A 24,523-nucleotide genomic window follows, 5' to 3' on the forward strand; every position below is an offset into this window, starting at 1 on the left:
CGTCTTTATAAAAAATTTTTAAAATTAGCCAAGTGTGGTGGCATGCACCTGTAATCCCAGCTTCTTGAGAGGCTGAGGCAGGAGGATCGCCTAAGCCCAGGAATTTGAGGCAGCAGTGAGCTATGATCATGCCACTGCACCCCAGCTGAACAACAAAGCGAGACCCTGTCTTAAAGAAAAAAAATTAAAAAGAGTAAAGAAGAAAACATCCTGTGGTAAAAGCAAAGAGCAAAGAGGAGAGGAAGACAGCTTACAAAGACAGAAAAGTCAAAAGACTATAGTGGGGTACCTGCGAGTAACCAAGTCCTTGGCAATGAAAATTCATTATGAGCAAATCTCACCTCACAATAAACTCCCAGAAGAACTAATTACACTAAATGTTCTGGCCATGACTTAGGGAGTAGTCATCCCTAAGGCCCCCATGGGTATATGAAAGTTGCCACGCTCTGTAGCAAACAGGGGCTGCTTCAGTGTCTGTCTCCTGTCGGGTTAGTGTTCTATCAAGCCTGTCAATTGCAACTTATTTTGTGTTATGAGACAAGCTGGCACATTGTATAAAGGTCAAGTGGAAAACTGTCCCTTCTGCTACATCGCTGTCATCAGCTACTAAAGGTCATTCCGCCCAATACATGGCTGTGACGGAAAATAACTTTGTTTGTCTACTGTGACATATGAAAAAGTCCCTCTGCTGTGAGCTTTTTTGTTTCTCTCTACTCTCAACAGGCATCAAATTAGGTGCGCTAAGGTTATCTAAGAAAATGATTATCTAAGAAAATAATCAGTTCGCAAATACATTTGAACAAAAAAACACAAAGAGATTAAAAAGCCTATCTCTAGCAGATCTAAAATACCTAAATATTTTACCGGTGAGTATAATTTAACAAACATTCATTCTGAATGATATATAACCCAAATATTTAGCATGCACCATCTCATTTAATTCTCCAAACAACCCTATTATCCCATTTTATACATAGGAAAAATAAAGCTTAGAAAGAATAATTTGTCCAAGCTTATACAGCTAGCAAATGGCAGAATTGAACTTTGCAGTCAGGTTTTTAACAAGGTTGACCTGAAAAGCGCTAATGCTTTATAATTCTAATGTTAGTAGAGTTATCAGCTATTAATAATGTAACAATGATAATAAGATGATAAGTGATAATGAGATGAATTCACTTGTTCATCCAACAACCACTTCTTGAGAGGCTACTTTGACCAGGCACTATGCTAAGTTCTGGGGATAAAAAGTAAAAAGGAATAGGGTCTCTTTCTTTCCCTAGGAGGCTAACAGTTTAGCCAAGAGGACAGCCAATAGCTATACTAAAACACAATATGTATGAGGATAGAGAATATACCGAGCACTCAAAAGAAGGGGCACTGAAACCAAGTCTTTTTTGTTTTTTTAGAGACAGGGTCTTGCTCTGTCACCCAGGCTGGAGTGCAGTGGTGTGATCATAGCTCACTGCAGCCTCGACCTCCTGGGCTTAAACAATCCTCCAGCCTCAGCCTCCCATGTAGCTGAGTCTATAGATGCACAGAACCATGTCTGGCTCATTTTTTATAGACATGGGGTCCTGCTATTTGCCCAGGCTGGTCTACAACTCCTGGCCTCAAGTCCTTCCACCTCAGCCTTCTAAAAAGCTAGGATTGTGGCATGAGCCACACCATGACCAACCAGAAACCAAGTCTGGATGACCTAGTAGGAGAAGGAGGTGGTAAGTGCAGGCAGAGGTACTAAACAGTGGACAAGGCAGTATGCCTTCGGGAACGACCAAGGGACTAAAGAGAAAGTTGTGGCCGGGCGCGGTGGCTCATGACAGTAATCTCAGCCCTTTGGGAGGCCGAGGCGGGCAGATCACCTGAGGTCAGGAGTTCGAGACCAGCCTGGCCAACATGGAGAAACCCCGTCTCTACTAAAAATAGAAAATTTGCCGGGTGTGGTGGCGCATGCCTGTAATCCCAGCTACTCGGGAGGCTGAGGCAGGATAATCGCTTGAACCCGGGAGACGGAGTTTGTGGTGAGCCAAGATTGCACCATTGCACTCCAGCCTAGGCAACAAGAGCAAAACTGCAACTCAAAAAAAAAAAAAAAAGAGAGAAAGTTGCTTGAAGTGGGGAAGGAATGGCAAGAAATGAAGTTAGAAAGCTAAGCAAGGGCCAGGGCAAGAAGCTGGTTATGGCAGGCCATATTTAACATTTGTCGTGATAGTGACATTAGTCACGCAGAGAGATGAAGTAGAAAAGCAATTGTAAATGAGTTTTAGAAAGAAGACTGGTTACAACATGAAGGATGATTGGAAAAGGATTGAAGGATGATCGAAGGATGCTTTGGAGGGGGATGAAAATAGAAACCAAGGACCCATTAAGAGGCGAGTGCGTGTGTCCACACAACACTTATGAGATCAAAGGACAGAAGGAAGAGATACTTAAGAGATAAAATCGAAAAGGTGTAGTGGCTCATGTCCCGGGAGAGCTGAAAGTCCACAATGACCCACAGGCTTTTTTCTGCTTGACTTGCCATTCATTGTAATAGGGGATATGGCAAGAGGAGCTGGGCTGAGATATAACAAAGATCAGGAACTTCTAGAGGGATGGTGGGAAAAAGATAGTCTTTAGATCTTAGTTTGGACATTCTATACAATAGTATTGGAAAATAAAATGGTGCCATGAATTCAAGTCTTTTTCTTATTAATGAAGAGATTTGACTGTCAAGAAACAAATGGACAATGAAAGCAATTCTCACACTATGACAAGCAGGCAAATGAAGTAAGGAGGTTGTGGAATTGTCTGATGCGTTCATACAACACATAGAATTATTGAATGGTGCTCAGTCTATGGGACCTGGAGACTTTTGGCAGTGAGAAGATTGCTGGAGTGATCTCTCTTCTTCACTGCTGCTTATTTTCCAACTCCACTCAGTCCCTACTCTGAATACATGACCCTTGCCACCTTGACCCACTTGATCTACCTTTCCTCATCAACAAGCAAAACTGAAATGGCCAATGCAGGACCCCACGCCTATGGCTCAGTGAGACAGAGTCAGCAGAGGGAGGCGGGCCTTGGCTTTTCTGACCAGTTCAAACTGTAGCAAGGCTCCAGACTCCAGATCATACACAATCAGCCTAGAGACCCCCAGCTACCACTACCAACACCAAAGCAGAAAAGAACAATCCCTCCTATAACTTTCTACCCACTCGTGAGATGCCCTTTGGTTCTGCCAAGGGCCTGCCTCCCTCCAACTGAAGACCTTGTTAACCTTCAAATATTTATATACCATAAAGGTTTTTATTTCTGAGACTTGCAGGAAACTTATTCACATTTCCCTAGAGAACTTTTTTTTAATGGGCCACAATTCATCTCCCAAAGACAGGACCTCTAGAGCAGCTGATGCATTCACACCATGCTTTGAAGCCCTCGTTGACTTAGGAATAGGAGCTGGGCCAAGCAACAGGATGAGAGAACAGCCAAACACAAGCTGCAGAGCTTGCTAAATCTGGAAGGAACCGCCACTCAAGATTTTCTTCTGGCATGCCTCTCTGCCATCCAGAACGTGTTGGTAGTGGATTTGATATTGATTTTTTATTAGACAGGATGCAAGATTTAATTAAGTGCCCAGACACTTTATAAAAACAAATTAGCTGTCCAGTCCATCACCCAGAGCAAGGAGTTCCACAAAGGAGCACAGGCGCCATCTCGTTGCCATTATGCAAAGGAAATGGACTCCATGTTTGTAAATGACCATTTTAAATGGAAAGATTAAATGGTTACCTGAGAATTACACCTTAGCCTTCTCTGCCCATGAGGGTGAAGGCCACAAAACAGTAGAGACCCACAGAAACATAATCAGAAGAGAGAGAGCTTTCAACCTCTCTTTCTTCAGTCTTGTCTTTAGTATTCCATGTATGTCCCATTTTCCTCCTTCCCTTTCCATTTTTTTTCCTTCCACTCTCAAAAGCAGGATTGCCAGTTCTTTCAAAGCCCAAGCAGGGTTTCAATTTCATTTTCTCAATGTCATCCAATGTCATGCAACAAAGCATCAGGCAGAAAACGAGAGATTCTAGGTCATGAAATTTAGACTGCAGATAAAAAAAAAATAGTTTGCCATACGACGATGTGAAGAGTAGTCAAGCTTTAAATGCTTCTTTATAATTTGCATGTTTTAATATATATTGCTTTACTTCATTTCCAATTTTTTTTTTTTTTTTTTTTTTGCAGATTGAAAGAAATCAGGCTATGTGCAAATAAGCTTCTTATTGCCAAACAGAAAAGAAGCCAAATCATTCCATCTTATTTTCTGCATGCTATTGGCACTAACTGCTGGCAGGGAGATTTTTCAGAAGCATCCACACTTTACACAGTGTTTTCTAACATGTAGCACCCGGGGGTAGCGGGTAAGTGGTAGGTAGAAAAAGAAAAGGCAGCAAATAATTCTTCAATACCTCCAGGCACTGTGCAGGCATCTCACACACATCATTATCACATTTAACCTTCCACCCACACAGCAGGATAGGTATTATTATGCCTAGTTTATCCAGGAACAAGCCAGCGCTCAAGGACAGAAGACAAAACAAAAGTGTGCTGCGTGGCCACACTGACATTCTGGTCTCCTCACCCAGTCCCCCTCCATTCCCGGCTGAGCTGTCCTCATCCAGAGGTACAGAGACAGTTACTAAACATTTCACGGCTCTTTGTTTGGAAACTATACCTCAACTAACAATATACTAAAATTTAAAACTAAATATGTAAATAAATGCATTAAATTTTTCACAGCTCATGAAGGTGCTTTTAGTACTGACTATCCCAGGCTGATTAAGAGTTGATTATTTCTAAATGGCACTTCATGTAGACATAGAAGAGTTAATTCTGCCAACTGAATTCATCAATCAGTCAATTCAGTGAGAAAATGTGGTCCAATCAGTCCCAGAGTATATATATGTGATAACCTATTGACGGGTTGAACTTTTCCTGAGCCCAGCACATAAAGTTCCCAGAAAGACAGCCACAGTCAGAGACAATCAAAGGTTACTTTGCTCCCCAGTAAAGATCAGACAAAAGTCTCTGGAAAATCTGTTGCAAGAGGCACCTTCAAGCTAACATGTAAGACCAGGTTTTGGGATGGAAATGACTGTATTGACCAAATGAATGAACTCTGTAAGGAGTGTTTTCATTTTAATCTTCTTTATGCATTTTTAACATCCCTCATTTTTAAATTCATATGCTGCTCTCAATCATTCCTAATTGCTTCGTGTGTGCATGTTTCACTAGGCAATAAGCATACTAGCTACTATTTTTATCTGCACTGCACCAGTTCCCCCATCTTCTCCTAACAGATGTACCCACCTCATCACAGAGACAGACAGGTAGCCAGGCTTGGCTAATTACAGTACCTCATCCCTTTGGTTATGGTCATTGGTCCAAGGAGTCAGCACCTAACCCAATCCTTTCCTGAAGGTTTTCATACTGGATCCAAGAGGGGAAGTCTCTTTTTCTTCTCTAGTCGTGTGTTGTTAATTCAAAAGTCTTCAATTGCCACATGGAATAAAGTGGTGTGATCATTTTAAAATATGCCCACAAGTTCTTTGACATTCTTCCATCAAAAAAAATGGTCTAATTCTTCTCCCCTTGAAGATGGGACAACTTTGATGACTTGTTTCAAATGAATCCATGTGGTGGAAGTAACAACATAATTTCTTAAGATAGATTCATAAAAGACGATAGAGCTTCCTCCAGCATACTGTATATGTGCATGTGTGTGAAAGAGACTCCTCCATCTCCTTCTGTCTCTCTCTCTCTCCCTATATCTTTCTCTCTCTCTCAATCCCTATCTCTCTCTTTCTGTCTCTCTTCTCTGCCTGTCTCTCCTTGTCTCTTTCTCTATCTCTTTCTCTCTCTCTCCTCTCTCTCTGTTTCTCTCTCTTCTCTCTTTCTGTCTCTCTCCCCCATCTCTATCTCTCTGTCTCTTTCTCTCTGTCTCTGTTTCATACATATCTGTGAGTAGAATTGCTGAATCATATGGTGATTCTATGTTTCTCTTTTTGAAGAACCACCAAACTTTTATCCATAATCATTGCACAGTTTGGAGTTAAACTTTGTTTAAGGTGTGAGACAAGAGTCCAACTTTATTCTTTGGATGTGAAAATCCAGTTGCCCCAGCACCATCTGTTGAAAGAACTATTTTCTCCCATTGAATGGACATGGCACCCCTTGTCAAAAATCAACTGGCCACAGATATATGGGTGTATTTCTGGGCTATTTTCCATTTTTCAGTGTAAACTCTATTTACATGTTTCAAGGTAAAATCTATTTTACATGTTTTAATGTAAAAGTCTTTCACTTCTTTGGTTATATTTATTTCCAAGTATTTTACTATTTTAAATGCTATTATAAATAGAATTATTTCTTATTTTCCATTTGGGATTGCTCATTCCAGGTAGATAAAAACATGACTGACTTTCACACCTAAAACGTTATAGAATTTGTTCATTAGCTCTAGCAGCTTTCTTGTGGATTCTTTAAGATTTTCTACATATAGGATAATGTCAATCGCAAATAGAGATAATTTTACTTGTTCCCTTCCATTATGATGCCTTTTATCTATTTTGCTCTGACTATAACTTGCAGTGCAATGTTGAATAACAACAGTGAAAGCAGATATATATATATATCTCCTATATATATATATATCTCCTATATATATATCTCCTATATATATATCTCCTATATATATATCTCCTATATATGTATATCTCCTATATATATCTCCTATATATATATATCTCCTATATATATATCTCCTATGTATGTATATATCTCCTATATATATATCTCCTATATATATATATATATATACACACATATATCTGCTTCATGATGTCCTAGAGGTCCCTTCAGTTCTCTTTACTTCTTTTCATTACTTTTGCGTTCTGCTCTTTTAACTCAATAATTTCCATTGTAGTATCTTCAAGTCCACTGATTCTTTCTTCTGCCTGCTCAAATCTTCTGTCTAACCCTCTAGTAAATTCTTCATTTCGGCTTTCAGTTTCCAGCTTCAGAATTTCTGTTTGATCAATTTTTATAATTTCTATCACTTTATTTCTCATTTTGTTCATACACTGTTTTTCTGATTTCCTTTAGTTCTTTGTCCATGTTTTCTTTTAGTTCTTCGGACATCATTAAGACAATCATTTTAAAGTATTTGTCTAATAAATTTGATGGCTGGGCTTTCTCAGGGATAGTTTCTGTCCACTTATTTTGCCTCTTTGAATGGGCCATGTGTTCTCGTTTCTTTGTATGCCTTGTGATATTTTGTTGAACATCGGGCACTTAAATATTATAATGTAAACTCTGGCTATTGGACTCTCACCCTTCCCCAGGGTTTGCTGTTTTTTATTTTTGATGGCTATAATAGTCCATTTGTAGATACTTTTCCAAACTTCCTTTCCCAGTCTTTGCAGATTGGCTCTGTGCTGGGGAACTCCTACAATACTTACCCAACCTTACACTTAACTCAAGGATCAGCCTGAAATGAAAGCTTAGGGTCTTCTCTCCTCTTTTCTGAGCATGCATCTTGCCCCAAGTATATGCATGGATTTCTACATTTTCCTGTATACATGGTGCTTTTGAATGTCCTAATTTCCCACAGAATCTCTTCCAGCTTTTGCACCTGGACTTTAGATGGTCTATTGTACACCTCAACCAGTAATCTTTTGCCCCAGGTTTTTGCAGTTTGTTAGCTCACTTTGAGCATTTGCAAGCAATGCCTGCCATTTTTCCAGCCTATGTTCTAAGTTAGGCTAAGCAGAGATACATGCCTATGTCAGTACTTAAGGTAGCCCCCAGACAGGTTAGAACAGACATCCACAATAAGTAAGGTCTTCTCTAGTCCCTCTGTAATCAGGGACCAGGGTCCTACACTGGGAATGAAGGCTGTCATCATCAAGAGAACTGTCTTGCTAGAGAGAAGGCTGGGACAAGAGCAAATAAAAATGCTACAAAGTTTCCCACCATTTTCAAGTGGCCTTTTTCTTTATTCAGTGTTTGCTTGGTTGCTTAAACTTTTGCCTATTTTCCAGAGTTCTGATCATGTTTGTTCTAATGGTTTCTGTTTGTTTTTTGATGTTTCTGTGGGGAAACAAAGTTGGAGGGGCAAACTCTACCATTTTGCTAACGTAACTCTTTGACACTGTTTTAAGTTTTTTGGTGGTTATGCCGTATATAAATTGGATGTGGCTGCTATAACTAATTACCACAAACTTACAGGCTTAAAACAACATAAATTTATTCTCTCATAGTTTTAGAAGCCAGAAGTCTGAAATCAGTTTTACTGAGCTAAAATCAAGGTATTGACAGACTGTATTCCCTCCCAACATTCTTGGGGAAAATCCTGTCCTTGTCTCTTCCAGCTTCCAGTGGCTGCTGGAATTCCTTAGCTTGGAGCTACCACTCCAATCCCTGCCTCTGTGGTCACATCACCACCTCCTCTTCAATTGGTCCAATCTCCCACTGCGTCTCTCAGACATGATCTGATGTCATATAGGACCCACCTCAGATAATCTGGGATGATGTCCTCATCAAGGTCTCTAATTCAATCACATCTGCAGGGCCCCTTTTCCAAATATGGTAACATTTATAGGTTCCAAGGAGTAGGATGTGGATATCTTTGGGGAGGGGTGGGTATCATTCAGCCTACCACATGCAGCAATAAATAACTAAAACAAGGGGTTTGAAAGAATAAGCCACAATACAGAGAAAAAAGTGAAGAACCTGTTAGTTCTGATCACTCTTGCCACCTATGGTCACACCAAATAATAAGTCTTCTTTTCAGCTGGTACGAGGTTAATTTGTGTCTCTGCCTATTGAAATATGTCCTCATGGCCGGGTGTGGTGGCTCACGCCTGTAATCTCAGCACTTTGGGAAGCCAAGGTGGGTGGATCATGAGGTCAGGAGATTGAGACTATCCTGGCTAACACGGTGAAACCCCGTCTCTACTAAAAATACAAAAAAAAAAAAATTAGCCAGGTGTGGCAGCACGCACCTGTAGTCCCAGCTACTTGGGAGGCTGAGGCAGGAGAGTGGCATGAACCCTGGGGGCGGAGCTTGCAGTGAGCCAAGATCACGCCACCGTACTCCAGCCTGGGCGACAGAGCAAGACTCTGTCTCAAAAAAAAAAAAAAAAGAAATATGTCCTCATACAAAAATAAACATCAATTCTAAAAAAAAAATCAATTCTAATGGTAGCTGAAGTTTCACATATTTGTACTATTTATGTTTTATTCCAACTAGGCTGTATACTCCTTGATGGTGGGCTATTTTTTTATGCATAGTTTGTCCACCATGGCATGGTAAATCTGGCAGATATTCAGTAGATAGTTGTTTGTGTGAAGGGATACCATGATATACTGGCCTAAGAGCCAGGCTCTGCGATAAAACAAAATGTGAAAAACAGCTAAGTTCACTTGTGGGAAGAATCAACTTACTTGTGTCAAAAAGTCTGCTTTTTAAAAAAAAAAAAGTTTCAATCAAATGTCTACATATGACCACAATGACCACAGATAGTCAAACTAAATTATTCAAATTTTGTGGAAATACCTGAATGTGTTTAGTATTTAGCTCTGTCCTGAGCCCTTTAGGCTTCCTGTTTTGGGCTAAATTATATCCCCCTGTAACATTCATATGTTGGAGTTCTAACCCCCAGGACCTCAGAATTTAATTGTATTTGGAGACCGGACCTTTAAAGAGGTCCATTCAGTTTCAATGAGGTCACAAGGATGCATCCTATTCCAATATGACTGGTGTCCTTATAAAAAGAGATTAAGGCACCAATGCATACAGAGGGAAGACTGTGTGAAGACACAAGGAGAAAATAGCTGTCTACAAGCCAAAGAGACAGGCCTCAGAAGAGACCAACCCTACTGACAACTTGACATAGAATTCCAACCTCCACAGCAGTGAGACAATAAGTTTCTACTGTTTAAGCCACACAGTCGGCAGTACTTTGCCATGGCAGTCCAAGCAGACTAAGACATCCTTCCTGTTAAGGATAAATCAACCATTTGCACCAAATGCATAGTTTGGACCTAAAATTGTTGTAATGGGAAGGTACATGTCAATTTGGGGGTTTGCATCTCATCATTAGCACATCCCTTTCATTTCTATTGAGTTGTTTGTTTGTTTGTTTGTTTTTGTTTTTGAGACAGGGTCTTGCTCTGTACCCAGGCAGGAGTGCAGTGCAGTGGCACAATCATAGCTCACTGCAGCCTCGGCCTCCCAGGCTAAAACAGTGTTCCCACCTCCACCTTCCGAGTAGCTGGGAACACAAGTGCACGACATTGTGCTTGGCTAATTGTTTTTGCCATTTTTTTGTAGAGATGGGACCTCACAGTGTTGCTGAGGCTGGTCTCAAACTCCTGGGCTCAAGCAATTCTCCTGCCTTAGCCTTTCAAAGTGCTAGGATTACAGGTGTGAGCCTCCAGATGATCGAAGTCACTGCCTCATCCTGTCTGACCACCTTCTATGAAGCAGCTGAGGTCTTAGGTCCAAGACCTACCTGGGATCCCAGGCAGCCTCTTAGCCACTCTAAGAGGGCAGAAGAAGCACAGAAAACCTATGAGAGCAGCTTCAAAATCAGTCTTCTAAGTGCAAGACAGACTTCCTGAACCACATTCTGCTTCATCAACCGGACTCTACAACATGAACAGCTTGTGTCTCTTACAGATTCTCATAGGCAGATGCATAAAACGTGAGTAAGATGTGTCCACTGTTGGCACAACTTCCTGCTACAGCTCAGCTAGTAGGAAATCATGTACAAGTTTCAACTAAGAACCACTTAGGGAGAGGACATAGAGGAGAGAAAAAAAATTCGTTTGGCTTGGCTTGGTGTTTTGTATTCAGCAGCACATCTAACCTTGAAGCTGTCAGAGTTTATCATGAATAATGCACCATGACAACATTCCACGTGATCCTTATAGGACAGACTGATGTCCTCATAGGCAGGGAAGGCAAAGCAGCGTGGTCCCATTCCCAGAGAGAAACACACCACGACATGGCAGTTAGGAAGGAATGTTCATGCCACTATGCTTCTACCTCCAGAGCTGCAGGGGTTCCAAAAAATCCTACCAAGACCTAAGAAAGAGCCAAGCGTGTACCCAGATGCAAAGCCAAGGAGAAAAGGCATCACCGTGAAATCACATTTTATGCTGTGAATGAGAGGGAAGCACATCAGATACCAATAAGCTTTCGCATCTGTGCACAAAGCTAAAATCTCAAGTAGGTGTCACTTGACTCACTGCATGCACCCTTAGAACCCATGAAAAATGCCAACACTTAGACCTGCAAACACAAATGGGCAATGCACAAAGTCACTATTGGCTATGATCTCTACCTTTAACTTACAGAATTGTAAATTCTCCTGTAAACGGGAAGAGAAGCTAAGACAATGCAACCAAACTAAATAAATGACATTTTGTTCATATTCTCTTCCTATGGTATTTTTGTCTTAATGTATAGCCCATCTCCCAATTTTTAAGTTTTTACTTAAAGTAAGAGGAAGCAGATATACAAGCTTATGCTCTTCTGAGAACAATGCTGAAGATTAACACAAGAGCTAATTTCCTAATTAGCATTTGTTTTTTAGATAAAAATAGACTAATTTTTTAGATAAAATTGTGGAAAATTTTCCTGCTACCTCCCAGTGTAGAGCGCTCATCTGTTCCTTTCCTCACTGTCATGTAAGTAAGAGCTTCCAGAAGTCAGAAACTTCCTAGCTAAGTTTTGTCCTCAACTGTCTACAAAGCTCAGTCTTCCACAGTGGGATACAAAATGCTCTAGACCCAGTAGGGATGGGAGACAAATTGGCAGAGTGGCCAGAGCACACAGCTGGTCCTCCCTCTCAGCAGCGTCCATGACCTCGATTGAAAACCAATGATAGTGACAATTCTTCCCACAGTAATCACGTGATGTAATCAGGCAACGAATGGGAATGTGCCCACCATGGAACAGACCTGCAAAGGGGGTCGTATGCAGCCACCCAGAGAGCGGAGATCTCAAGAAATTTTATTTTTCACAAATGCCGATGTCCAAACATCTCTTCATCTATTGAGGAAATCCCAACATTGTTATGTATACGCACAGTGCTTACACACAAAGTCAACGTTGTTATAATGCACTTTCATGCAGTCAAATTTCTGATGTCCATGGAGTCAGGAAAAAGTCTGTCTCATTTCTCAGAGACAGACCAATTTGCCTTCTACATTTGTTTTCTCTGGGCCCTTGACAATTGGATGGTGCCCGCCAACATTAAACACAGATCTTCTCTACCTAGTCCACGCAGACTCACACTAATCTCTGCGGAAATACCCTCAAAGAAACACCCAAAATAATGCTTTACCAGGTTTCAAGGTATTCCTTAATCCAATCAAGTTGACACTTAAAATTAAGTCCACAAGTCCACCCCTTGTCAGCTTGGCACCTATATGCATCTTCTTAAACCATACCTAATTTCCAAATAAAGACAATAAAAAGGTAATAGTTCCACCTACCATGATGTAACTAACATGACGCAACTGAAAACTCACTAAATCCTTTCCCCACATTTGGTTTTCAGAATTCCAGCATGTGGGATTTTAATCTTTCAGGATTGTGATTTTTCAGGATTGCAGATGTTAGGGATTTTAGACTTTAGGGATTTAGACTTTAGGAATTTGGGGTTTTAGGGATTTAATTTTGGGAGATTTCAACATTCAGGATGATGGCATTCAGGATTGTGTCTTTTGATGTTATGATTGGCACCAGAGCAGCAGCTATCTAATAAAACAAACATATCATAAAAAGAGGAAACATAAAATGCATTTCTTTTACTTGGTTGCACTATCTTGGCTTCTTTTCTTGTTTGCAGGAGAATTTACAATTCTGTAAATTAAGGGCAGAGATCATAGCCAATGGTGACTTTGAGCATTTCCCATTTGTATTTGCAGTTCTAAGTGTTGGCATTTTTCGTAGGTGCTAAGGATGTAGTGAGTCTCATGACACGTACTTGAGATTTGTGCTGTTGATTTGGGTTTTAATCAACAGATTTTGTTAGTATACCAGGACAAGGTGATATCACAACAGATCTCACAGCAAAGGAAGGGAAAGCTCTATAGAGCACAGACAAGAACACTCCAAAGTCCTGGTGTGCAGGCAGGGAGAGAAGTGCCTTGTTCAAGGGAGCTGCAGGTGGAAATTGCACCGGTGGTCATGTTTGCTTTTTTTCTGTGCAGACATTATAAAGTGACAGTTTTGCTGGACCTGTCTCTCTGAGCAGATTTCAATTGCCGTCCACTTTTTAAGTCAGAAAGCAAAATGACACAGGCTGCCAAGAAAAGCATTTATGTTCCATGGGCCCCCAGATGGCATCCACATCCCATTGATTCTGGCAGTCCTGAGGATATAAGAATGGCCGATTCTATTCAATCTTGTTTTCTTCTTTCTAGACTGGAATGAAACGCAGGGAAAAGGAAATTTTTGGGGTTGTGCTGTGTTCAGTCACATCAACGCTTCTGTGGTAGGGATTCTGGTTCTAACTGCCAGGCTCCTGGAAGCCACTGAGACACCAAACCCTATGGGAGGTGTAAGGCAGGTTCCCTGTGAAGGAAAGGGGTATCTGGTTGGGTAATTTGCACACCATCACTGACGAGAAACTGAGGATAGAGAAATCTTGCTCAAGACATAATTCAGACAAAGGGACATTATGGTAATTTAGACAAAAGCTGGTCTCACCCTAGAGTGTTTTTATGCTTGGCCTCTGCCGCCATCATTTTTCTTTCAATGTCTGTCATTGTATATAAATGTTTATTATACTAGAGTTGTGTCATAATGGATATGAGTTGAGACAAAGGATAGAGAAAGTAATACGATGCTGGCTACTTTTACTCCAAGAAGGAAATTCTAAACAAGCAGAAATTCTAAGCCAGCTGCTCTATATGTCACATTGATATAAGTCACTGAAATGCTGAGTTCCCAAAATTGTGTTCCTTCCTTTTCACAATCTCTCCTTGCTCACATCGGAAGTAGAAGTGAGCATGGTCACTGGTGGACATGGGACACGAGCAGCCAGGGGGATATTATGGAGCACAAACAGGTGCAGGAACAACTAGAACAGTAACCACATAGAAACTTGTTGCCCTCGCCCACCTTTTCTCTGCCCCACCCATGTCAGAGCTGGAATCCTTATCTCCAGTACTGACCACAGTTCCTCTCTCTGCAGGACTCTGAGGTCTCAAACTTGCCCCTCACCTGACCATAAGCACAGGATAGACATTAATGCAATGAATCTAATTAATCCTCTTGGAGAAGGACGCTATGTAAATGCTATTAATGAAAAGCCTTATTCTTTTTCTCCCAAGCCCTCCCATCTTATGCAAGAATATAAGGAAATATTAACTTTACTTCCCTAGTGATGGAGACATGTAATTAGAGCCTGAGAAGGTTTTCCCACAAGGCATTACTGGGGAAATTTGCCAGCACTTTGATGAGATAAAACATGGAACTCTCTACTCTGTGCCAACTGCTTCTTTCTTTGGAACACAAAGTCATTTTTATGAGTGAAACTAGAAAGAAAGAAAGAAAGAGCAAAAGAAAAAAGCAGCAAAAACCAAGGGAGATAAGGTCACCCTCTCATTTCTTCTGGCAAACCTCTCAGATTCCGGCAGACCCCTTCCCCTGAGACAGAGCAGGGCTGCACAGCTGCTCCTAACAGAGAAAAAGGAGCAAATTCAAGTAAAAACTATGAAAAAAAACTCAACAATTCTTAAAATGTTTAATAGTTACCCTCAATAAACTATATGAGAGAAGAAATTGTATTCAAATCTTATTTGAACAAATCTCATAACAAATTCACTACCTTTATGTCTTCCAAACTTTCCCAATGACTTAGTGATCAATTTAAAATAATTTACCAATCACTGACAAGTCCAAGTACTGAGCCCTTTTGTGATCCATTTCAAACCATAGTCAGCCGCAAGTCTCCTTTCAAGCCCAATTTTGGGATGGTGGCTCATGGTAACAGTGCCCTTTCTCCCTCTTCTCTTTGCCGGAATCCCCCATCTGTTGCATCAAACCCATCCTTCAGGACCCATCTAAACTGCCTCCTCCTCCACTACTTTGATTCTTCACCCACCCCAAGATCTCTGGCAGAAGTCATTTGTCCCTTTTTGGGACTGTCTTTGTCTGCCTTTATTTTTTTTTTTTATGATTTTTTTTTTTTTTTTTTTGAGATGGAGTCTCGCTCCCACTGTTGCCCAGGCTGGAGTGCAATGGTGCAATCTCTGCTCACTGCAACCTCCGCCTCCCGGGTTCAAGCGATTCTCCTGCCTCAGCCTCCCGAGTAGCTGGGATTACAGGCGCCTGTTACCACGCCCGGCTAATTTTTTGTATTTTTAGTAGAGACGGGGTTTCACTATGTTGGCCAGGCTGGTCTCAAACTCCTGACCTCATGATCCACCCGCCTTGGTCTGTCTGTATTTTAAGGGACATATTATGTATAGCTTTATTATTCTTACTGTGTATTATCCAGTTTCCCCTCCTGGACTGCATATTCCTTGAGATGCAGATCTTGAGGACGGCATTCAGCATGCCTTAAACACGGCGTTGTGATTTCTTATATGCCATTATTACTCTAAGTGTGGCTCACAGGCTCGCAGTATGCGCATCATTTGGGAGATCATTAGAAATGGAGTCTCCCACCCCACCCCAGTCCTACTTAATCAGAATCTGCTTTTTTTTTTTTTTTTTTTTTTTTTTTGAGACGGAGTCTCGCTCTGTCGCCCAGTTTGGAGTGCAGTGGCGCCATCTCGGCTCACTGCAAGCTCCGCCCACTGGGTTCACGCCATTCTCCTGCCTCAGCCTCCTGAGTAGCTGGGACTACAGGCGCCTGCCACCACGCCCAGCTAATTTTGTTTTTGTATTTTTAGTAGAGACGGGGTTTCACTGCGTTAGCCAGGATGGTCTCGATCTCCTGACCTTGTGATCCACCCGCCTCGGACTCCCAAAGTGCTGGGATTACAGGCATGAGCCACCACACCCGGCCCAGAATCTGCATTTTAATCCATTACCAACCCAGGTTATTCATAGTACATTAAAGTCTGAGAAGTGCTGTTATATACGATGGATACTTAATAGATATTTTTCACATAAGCCAATTTCTATGCAAAGATCTTCCCCTTCATCCACTCCCACCCCCCATCCTGGGCACTGCAGATGAGCTGAGAACTAAGCCCACCTTCAGGTGGCAAGAGTGCTTTCCCCTCGTTCACTCTAGCTTGCCATCCATAGCCTCCATGCATTCAGAGGGCAAGTCATTTATTAATTAATTCCCTCGCACCACATTTACTGAGGGCCTGCCTCCTATATGCAGGCATTGTGCATATTCCACAAGAACATTTACCTCTCAACGCACTGAATCGGGTCTGTGGGATTGGGAAGAAGACAAGGGGAGTGGCATGTAAATCGTGTGTCCTGTGCCTACCAGGATGCTTGTCTGCTGCACAGATTTCTGGTGGATCAGGAAGGACACAGCCCATAGACTCAACCCCTCTTCCAGGGCTCGGCTGGCTGCTGCCCCCCAGGCCTAGTTCTCACTAGCATAAACTCTGCACCAGTGTTTCCTCAAGCCTCAGGACACACCCCAGTCACCAGGAAGGCTTGGGAAAACACAGAATGCTGAGCCCACCCTGAAACTTCTGATGTAGTAAGTAGTGAGGTACCAACAAGAACGGAAAAAGGCAGAAACACTAAAGAAGATGCCTGTATTCTTTGAGCTTCCCTGATGAGGTGTATCCTCTCAAACCCCATTCCCTTAGGTGTTGCAGAATGTTTGGAGAAAAGATTAAAGAAGTGAGGTCTCCATTTAATGAAGCCATTGAGAGAACCAAGTCTAGAAAGTTCACCAGGTCCTAAGCAGGAGCAGGGGACAAACTAGGGCCTGATTGGCCTACTTTTTCACTGCATTGTAAGCTTTATGTGTTACAGTGTCATTAAAGGTAGAGAGTCCAGGACCCAACTCATGGTAAAAAAAATAAATCTGTGCAATAGTGGGCAGCTTCAAAGCTAGATGTAATTATCTCTCATAGATGAAACCCAGCGGGTGAGCCCTGGCCCAGGAATAGCTCATTTTCTCCCTGCCTACAGCTGTGCCCGGGCTGAAGCCACTGACGCTGGGCTTGAGGGGTGCCTTCCCCTGCCTCTGACTTGCCTCCTCTCTCAGGCACCTCATCCTCCACCTAGTGTTATTATGAAATCAAGTGGCCTGTAGAAGCAGGACTGGGAGAATGTCAAGAGTCCCTCCTCTGTCTCCAGTCTTTTCTCCCTTCCTCCCATGCCCCGTGACTTTCTAAACCCAACTGCAATGGATAGGAAATGAGAACATGCAACAGCATTTCCTAGAACAGGATTTTCTACCTCCTTTTGGAAATCACTTATCTTATTCCCATAGTGCCCTAATTCCAACAGTCTATGACACATACCATGAGAATGTCACATGGGCTAAAGGCTGAAGACCCATGCCTTAAAGCTAACCAGCTTCCAGAAGAATCCTTAAACCTACATTCCATTTCCATACCAATCCTGGGTGTCCTAACTTGCTCAATAGCAGGAGTATCTATCAAGTTAGTAGGTGCCTAGGGGAATCTACATGTCATTTTCAGCCCTTTCTCTTTCCCACACCCAGCAGAAATGGGTGTGAGATCTTGCAATGAGCATCTGAAGTTTTCAGAATTGTTCCCAGGACAACCATACCTGAAAGCTTTCCTTTGACTCAGTCTACCCTGTGCCCATTCAACCCCCATGTCAGCCCTCATCTGCTTGCAGCCCAACTTCTATTTTGGTGCCTCATTTTAATTGGTTTTGTTTGTTTGTTTGTTTGTTTGTTTTCCTGGCCTCAGATCAGTCCCTCTATCTCTGGTCTGATGTTGTAACTTCTTTTTCTCTTGGGTATTTTAGGCCATGTATGTGGAAATTTGATGCATGTGACCCCCTTTGGCACAGTCTGACATTTCTCAAATTCACCTCATTTCCTATCTCTGGTTCTGGAAATTATGAAGTCAGAAAGCCCCATGAAGGCTTACGTTTACTGGCATCACAAGGGCAGATACCATGTCTGTCTTACTTTCCTATTGTCTCCCATATTACCTAGCATATCATAGGTGTCAGGCAAATATTTTTTATGAACAAGTGGATTATAGATACATCACACCATGGGCAGACAGGTGGCAAGATAATATAATTTTTATTGTGTGAGTATGCTAAGTGTTTCTGGACAATTGATAAGGTTATATTTATAAACCAAAGGATTAATGTTCATGAAGTACTTTGAAATCTACAAAACAATAATGCTGTAAAAGAGTCAACTATTCCCTGGTAGAGATGATCAGAGGAACAGATTGTACAATTCTTTTGGGATTCAAAAGGTAGATACGAGTAAAGATGGAAAGAAAAATGGGACATGATGACAAAACAATCAATAAACAAATTAAAACTCACCTTTATCATAATCATCATTCTCAACTGCATCTTCCTGAAGTTTCTGAAGTTTTAATCTTAAGGATATTACCTATGTTGGTTTAAAGGGGAAAAAATAAAAAATTACAATAGAATTCAAGCAAACATTTTTGTGAAAACTAAGAACATTTAGAAACTGTTTCAAAACTGAACTTCTTCATTCTCTTTTAAAAAAAAAATGCACATTTTTTCAATGCCAGATGCATTAGTTTCTCCAAAAAAAAACCTATGTAAAGAAAAAGTGTAATTTGAGCATAACATCCACATAAAAAGTTAAAATGTTATTTTATTTTAAACAAAAACATCACACTGTGCCCTCATCTGCATGAAGAAATGCATAATGAGAAGGAATACAAATTTCCTGACCAAATGGTCTCTGTTCTAAACCTCACAATTAAATTATGAAGGTAAACACACCAAAATTGGGAGAGAAACCAAGAGAAAAAGAGCATGAACTTAAGCTCAGCAGGCTGTCCTGAAGGCTTGAGTAAGAATGATGGCAAAGCTCTCACAAAACCCTTCTGAGAAGCCCTAAGGTTCAAATATTTTCCATTACAGAAAAGGGCAGTCTTATTTAACCCACATGGAGACTCAGTGATCCAGTTACTTCTCTGAGTGTTACCAATGGGTTGATTTAGCATCATTGATATGGTTTGGCTGTGTCCCCACCCAAATCTCATCTTGAATTGTAGCTCCCATAATTCCCACATGTCGTGGGAGGTAATTGAATCATGGGGGTGGGTCTTTTCCATGCTGTTCTCATGATAATGAATATGTCTCAGGAGATCTGATGGTTTTATAAAAGGGAGTTCCCCTGCACAAGCGCCCTCTTGCCTGCCACTGTGTAAGATGTGCCTTTCTCCTCCTTTGCCTTCCACCATGATTGTGAGGCTTCCCCAGCCATGTAGAACTGTGAGTCCGTTAAACCTCTTTTTCTTTATAAATTACCCAGACTTGGGTATGTCTTTATTAGCAGCATGAGAACTGACTAATACAATCATTGTTCTTCTCAACAGGAGACCCAAAGATTTACTGACAATGAATTCTTGGCCTACCAATGAATGGATTTGGGCTTGATCCCTGAAAAACATCTTCCTCCCATTCTTTGCCTGGCTCACACCTACATTTCCTTCAACCCCTAGCACAAGTGTCGTCTCCTCCAGTCTGTGTTAAATGTCCCTCCTCTATACCTCCATTGTGACCTGTACTTGCTTCTTCTATTCATAGACCCATTCAACAAATATTTACTGAGTGCCTCTTAGTTATCAGGCCCTGTTTGTATTGTGTTGATGTAACAAGGATACATCATAAAATGCTTAGCCCTCCAGACTTACATTCTAGGCAAAAACATAATACAGTCGGCCCTTGAACAACAGGGATTATGGGAACCAACCCCGGCCCTACACAGTTGAAAATCTGTGTATAACTTTTGACTTCCCCAAAACTTAACTACTAATAGCCTACTGTTGGCCAGAGATCTTAACAAAAACATAAACAGTTGATTAACACACATTTTGTTTGTTATATGTATTATATATGCATTCTTACAATAAAAGTAAACTGGAAAAAAGAAAATGTTATTTAAAAATCATTGAGAAAAAAATTCAGCATTGACTAGATGACGAAAAAAACAGAAAATAAATTTCCTATTCATTAAGTGAAAGTGGATCATCTTCATCTTGAGTAGGCTGAGGAGGAGGAGGAAGAGAGGCTGGTCTTGCTGTCTCAGAGGTGGCAGAGGTGGAAGAGAATCTGCATATAAGTGACCCTTGCAGCTCAAACCCGTGTTGTTCAAGGGTCAACTGTAAGTTTTATGGCACCTTAGCAAGTGATTAATGCTATGAAAAAGGAAAAGGGAGAACCACGTTATGGGGATCAGGGATGCTGGTAGAGGGTAGAGGTTGCAATTTGAAATCTGATCTCCTTGAGATGGTGACATTTACGCAAAGATTTAAAAGCGGTAAGGGAGTGAACCACGAGGCTGTCTGGGAGAAAAATATTCCCACAGAGGGAAGAACCAGTACAAAGGCTCAGGCAGAAGTGTTTCTGGTAAGAAAGCAAGAAGTGAAAGTGAAATGAAAAGCAAGAGGGAGCAAGAATGCCACTGGATCTGGGGCAGATTGATGGAAGGGAAAACTGTAGAGAATGAGGTCACACAGGTAATGAGGACTGTGTCAAGAAGAGACATGAAGACCATTTAAAAGTTCTGATTTTACTGTGAAGTTCATGGGGCACCACTGGAGAGTTTGGGGCAGAAGAGCACATGATCTGACTTATGTTTTAAACAGTTTCACTCTGGCTGCTGTTAGTAAGAGCAGAAGAAGGGAGGCCAGGTAAGAGGCTATGGGAACATTCAGGAAGGAGATGACAGGAGCTTGGATGATAGTGAGGATGGTGGCAATGGTGAAGATGGTGAGATGTGATCTGATTTCGGATATATTCAGAAGACCGCTGGTTAAATATAGAGCCAACAGGATTTGCTAATACATCACAGGTGGGGTCTGAGGAAAACGCACCAGGATGATGCCAAGGTTTGTTTTGTTTTTTGGGTTTTTTTTTCTGACCCATTGGAAGAATGGAGTACTTATTGCACCAGGTTATAGCCATCATTTTGCTTTGTTTGGTTTTATCTGTGCACATCATTCGACCTTGAGCATCTGGGGGGCAAGAACTATTTTGCATCCATGTATAAGATGCTAGTACTTACCCTGACTTGATTTTCCACTGCTTTGGGCACATGGAAAGAGTACAAGTGCCTCTCTCCTTGTTCTGCTGAACAGGGTATGAGTGGCAGTGAAGCATTTGATCACTCTTGTAGGACTCCCTAACATTCTCTTCCTCATGTCTGTGACTAAGGGGGTCATATGTTCAGATGATGCAGGCTGGGTTCTTGCCCCCCAAAAATCTCTGTGGAACATGAAGCATACGCAAAAAACACAATTTTGTTGTGTTAAGCCTCTAACGTAGTGCCTGTTACTAGCCTGTCCTAATACAATCTCCAAAGCCTAGCATAAGGCATTGTACTAGTTGTCATTGATAAATGCTTTCTGAATGAATGAAAGAATGAATGAATAATCATATTAACCCCTTTGTCTTTGAATTGTTCTATATTACAACTGCAAAGTTTACCAGTAACTTAGTCCTATATATTAGGGACAGAAGAAAGGCTGTGCGAATGGTTTGAGGGCCACATAAAGCTATAGCATTACCATCGCCACACCCAAATGATGGTATCATTAAACATTTATTAGAACAGAAGCTAAAGAAATGCAGGAAACAAGGTCAGGAAAAAAATTCATTTACAGCCAAAGCCCACCCCACGATGCCCGCCTTGTCCAGTGATCTCTATAAGGCCCTGAATGGACTGCCCTGAGATATGTCTGAATACCCATCTTTGCTGGAGGCACAGCCCCAGTGGCCATGTCTTGCACTGTGCCACAACCCTGCCTGTGGAACGTCCTATAATACTCTGCAGGCAGAGTCCTTCATTTTTCACCAGTTTCCATGGCCTTAGGTGGAGCCTACCTTGCAGGGCCCACTCCACTTCCCCTCCTCTGCATGCCTGGTCACCAACTACCTTTATTACCATCTTCTCAGTCCCATGCAACCCCTGGAAATCTCGCTAAGCAGCGATTTCTAAACAGCATAGAATATACACAGTCAATTCTCCTTATTCACAGTACTGTAGTTATGTTCTATAAAGTTTCTGTGAATACTGAATTAGGGAATAATGAAGCATTGCTCCTAGGAGAAACACAGGGTAGGTTCCCGTGAACCCCTGGTCACAACACCTTCCTCCATCGGTCAACACATAACCTTGTTCTATGGGTGTTTCTGTTTAAAAACATCTTATTTAATATGTATTATTGATCCATAAGCATTGTACTCTGGCCAACAGCACTCTAACTCATGCCTGAATAAAGTTTCTGGAGCACCCGTATCTTCTCCATCAGGCCCATCACAGCCTTCTCATGCTTAGGAGCACTAGATGGCATTAGCACTATGCTTGGGGAGCTTTTGCAATGGTTAACTCACCAATAAAGAGCACAAAAATGTAAAAAAAGATGGCATTAAATAGACCACAAAAAGGATACTAGTTTGTAGTATGAGAGAGAAGGTAGAATGTCATCTGGTCTGACCTTGTTTGACCTAAGTAGAAAGCGTGTACATCAGATGACCCAAATATTTTGCCACTCTGTGCAGGTTCAAAATTACCACCAGGCATGGTGGCTCATGCCTGTAATCCCAGTACCTTGGAGGCTGAGGCAGGAGGATCATTTGAGGCCAGGAGTTCAAGACCAGTCTGGGCAACGTGGTGAGACCCTCATCTCTACCCAAAAAAAAAAAAAAATTAGCCAGGCATGGTGGCATGCGCCTGTAGTCCCAGCCACTAGGGAGGCTGAGGCAAGAGAATCGCATGAGCCCAGGAGTTCAAGGTTACAGTGAGTTATGATCACACCACTGCACCCCAGCCTGGATGACAGAGACCCCGTCTCTTAAAAAATAAAATAAAAATGAAAAATGACCGTAAAAGTGCTGTGAGTACTGATTTTGGAGTTAACAACAAATTTTAGCAAGTAGATGAATTCACACATATAGAATCCACAAACACTGAGGATCAACCATCTTTTAGAAGAAGCTGAAACTTAAATTCCTGAGATTCTCACTTTTACTTAAGTAGAAGTGAGAGGAGGTTAAGGAATTAAAATATAATCTCAATAAGGCCCCCAAACACTAGAAATCCTACTCTTTCAAAGGATCTTTTTGGAGATCCTTCACCCGACCTTCTGCCCTGTCCCAAGGGCCTCAGCTGCAACCCCAGTGAGCAGTCTGGGGCCTCTGTGTAAGCACCATGGGAAAACAAGTCCCTGAGCAGCCCGCCTCATCACAGACAATTCCCACTGTCAAGAGGTTCTTCCTCCTATTGAGGCAAACTCTGCCTTCCCGTAAGTCCTATGCCCTGGACTGTGTTATTTCTGTCATTCCCACTACTCTGTTAATTCCGCTGTCACACAACAGATACTCAAGTACAGCCTAGCATTACTTAATGACAGGGATGCATTCTGAGAAATGCATTATTAGGTGACTTCATCATTGTGTGAACATCGTAGAGTGTGCTTACACAAATCTGGATGGTGTAGCCCATTACACACCTAGGCTAGATGGAATAGTCTATTGCTCCTTGGCTACAAACCTGTGCAGCATGTGACTGTACTGAATACTGTAGACAAGTGTCACACAATGGTAAGGTATTGTTGTATCTAAACATATCTGAACATAGAAAGGGTACAACAAAAACACAGTACGATAATCTCATAGGACCACTGTCACATCATATATGTGATCCGTCATTGACCAAAATGTCATTATGCAGTACATGAGTGTAATTGAAGAGAGTGTCATGTTTTTCCCTGCCCAGCTGTGGGATTGCCATAGACAACAATACTTACACTAAAGAAAAAGTGTGTCCAGATTCTGCCATTTGAGATAAGATAGGAATTTAATTTGAGCTATGGGCAGAAGGGAGAGCTTCATTTGCTTTTGACTCAAACTCTCTAAATTGGAGCTATTTCTCTAATGATAACAATGGTCAATTTCTGGGTACTTGCTAGATGCCAGGCCCTGTCTGAAGCACTTTGCACATATGATCACATTTAGTTTAATTAACTGGAGAAGAGAAACACCACAGGAAGGTAGACCCTCTTGCAAAACCCAGGTGAAAGATAACAAGGATCTGAGCCAGGGCAGCGGCCATGGTGATGAGAGACAGATTAGCAGTAGGACTGAGAGGGCTTGGAGGCCAGCCAGATGTGGAACGAGGGAGAGGGAGGTGTGGAAGATGGTTGTGGTTTCTGGCCTAAGAAACTGGATAGATTCTATGCATTCAAATCAACCAATATTGGAGGCCCTTCAGAACGGGTTTGGGGGAAAGACAAGGGGCACTGGTTTAGGCAATGACTAACTGGAAGACTCCACACATCACCCAGAATA

At 41.7% G+C, this 24,523-nt stretch overlaps 1 protein-coding gene across 9 annotated transcripts in view; it reads right to left on the reverse strand.

Moving 5' to 3' along the window:
• The window catches only part of DISC1 (DISC1 scaffold protein), a 414,191-nt gene that overhangs the window by 320,268 nt on the left and 69,400 nt on the right, over positions 1-24,523 (reverse strand). For 7 of the 9 annotated variants that reach the window (XM_055102062.2, XM_055102196.2, XM_063596538.1 and 4 more), the window contains exon 3: positions 18,515-18,584. The exons of the other annotated variants lie outside the window; for them this stretch is intronic. In XM_055102062.2, the coding sequence (XP_054958037.2) occupies positions 18,515-18,584 (70 nt within the window). The remainder of the gene's footprint in view (positions 1-18,514; positions 18,585-24,523) is intronic. 9 annotated transcript variants of the gene reach the window in all.

The sequence above is a fragment of the Pan paniscus genome, chromosome 1 (assembly GCF_029289425.2).
Source record: "Pan paniscus chromosome 1, NHGRI_mPanPan1-v2.0_pri, whole genome shotgun sequence".
In the NCBI taxonomy this organism is placed as follows: domain Eukaryota; kingdom Metazoa; phylum Chordata; class Mammalia; order Primates; family Hominidae; genus Pan; species Pan paniscus.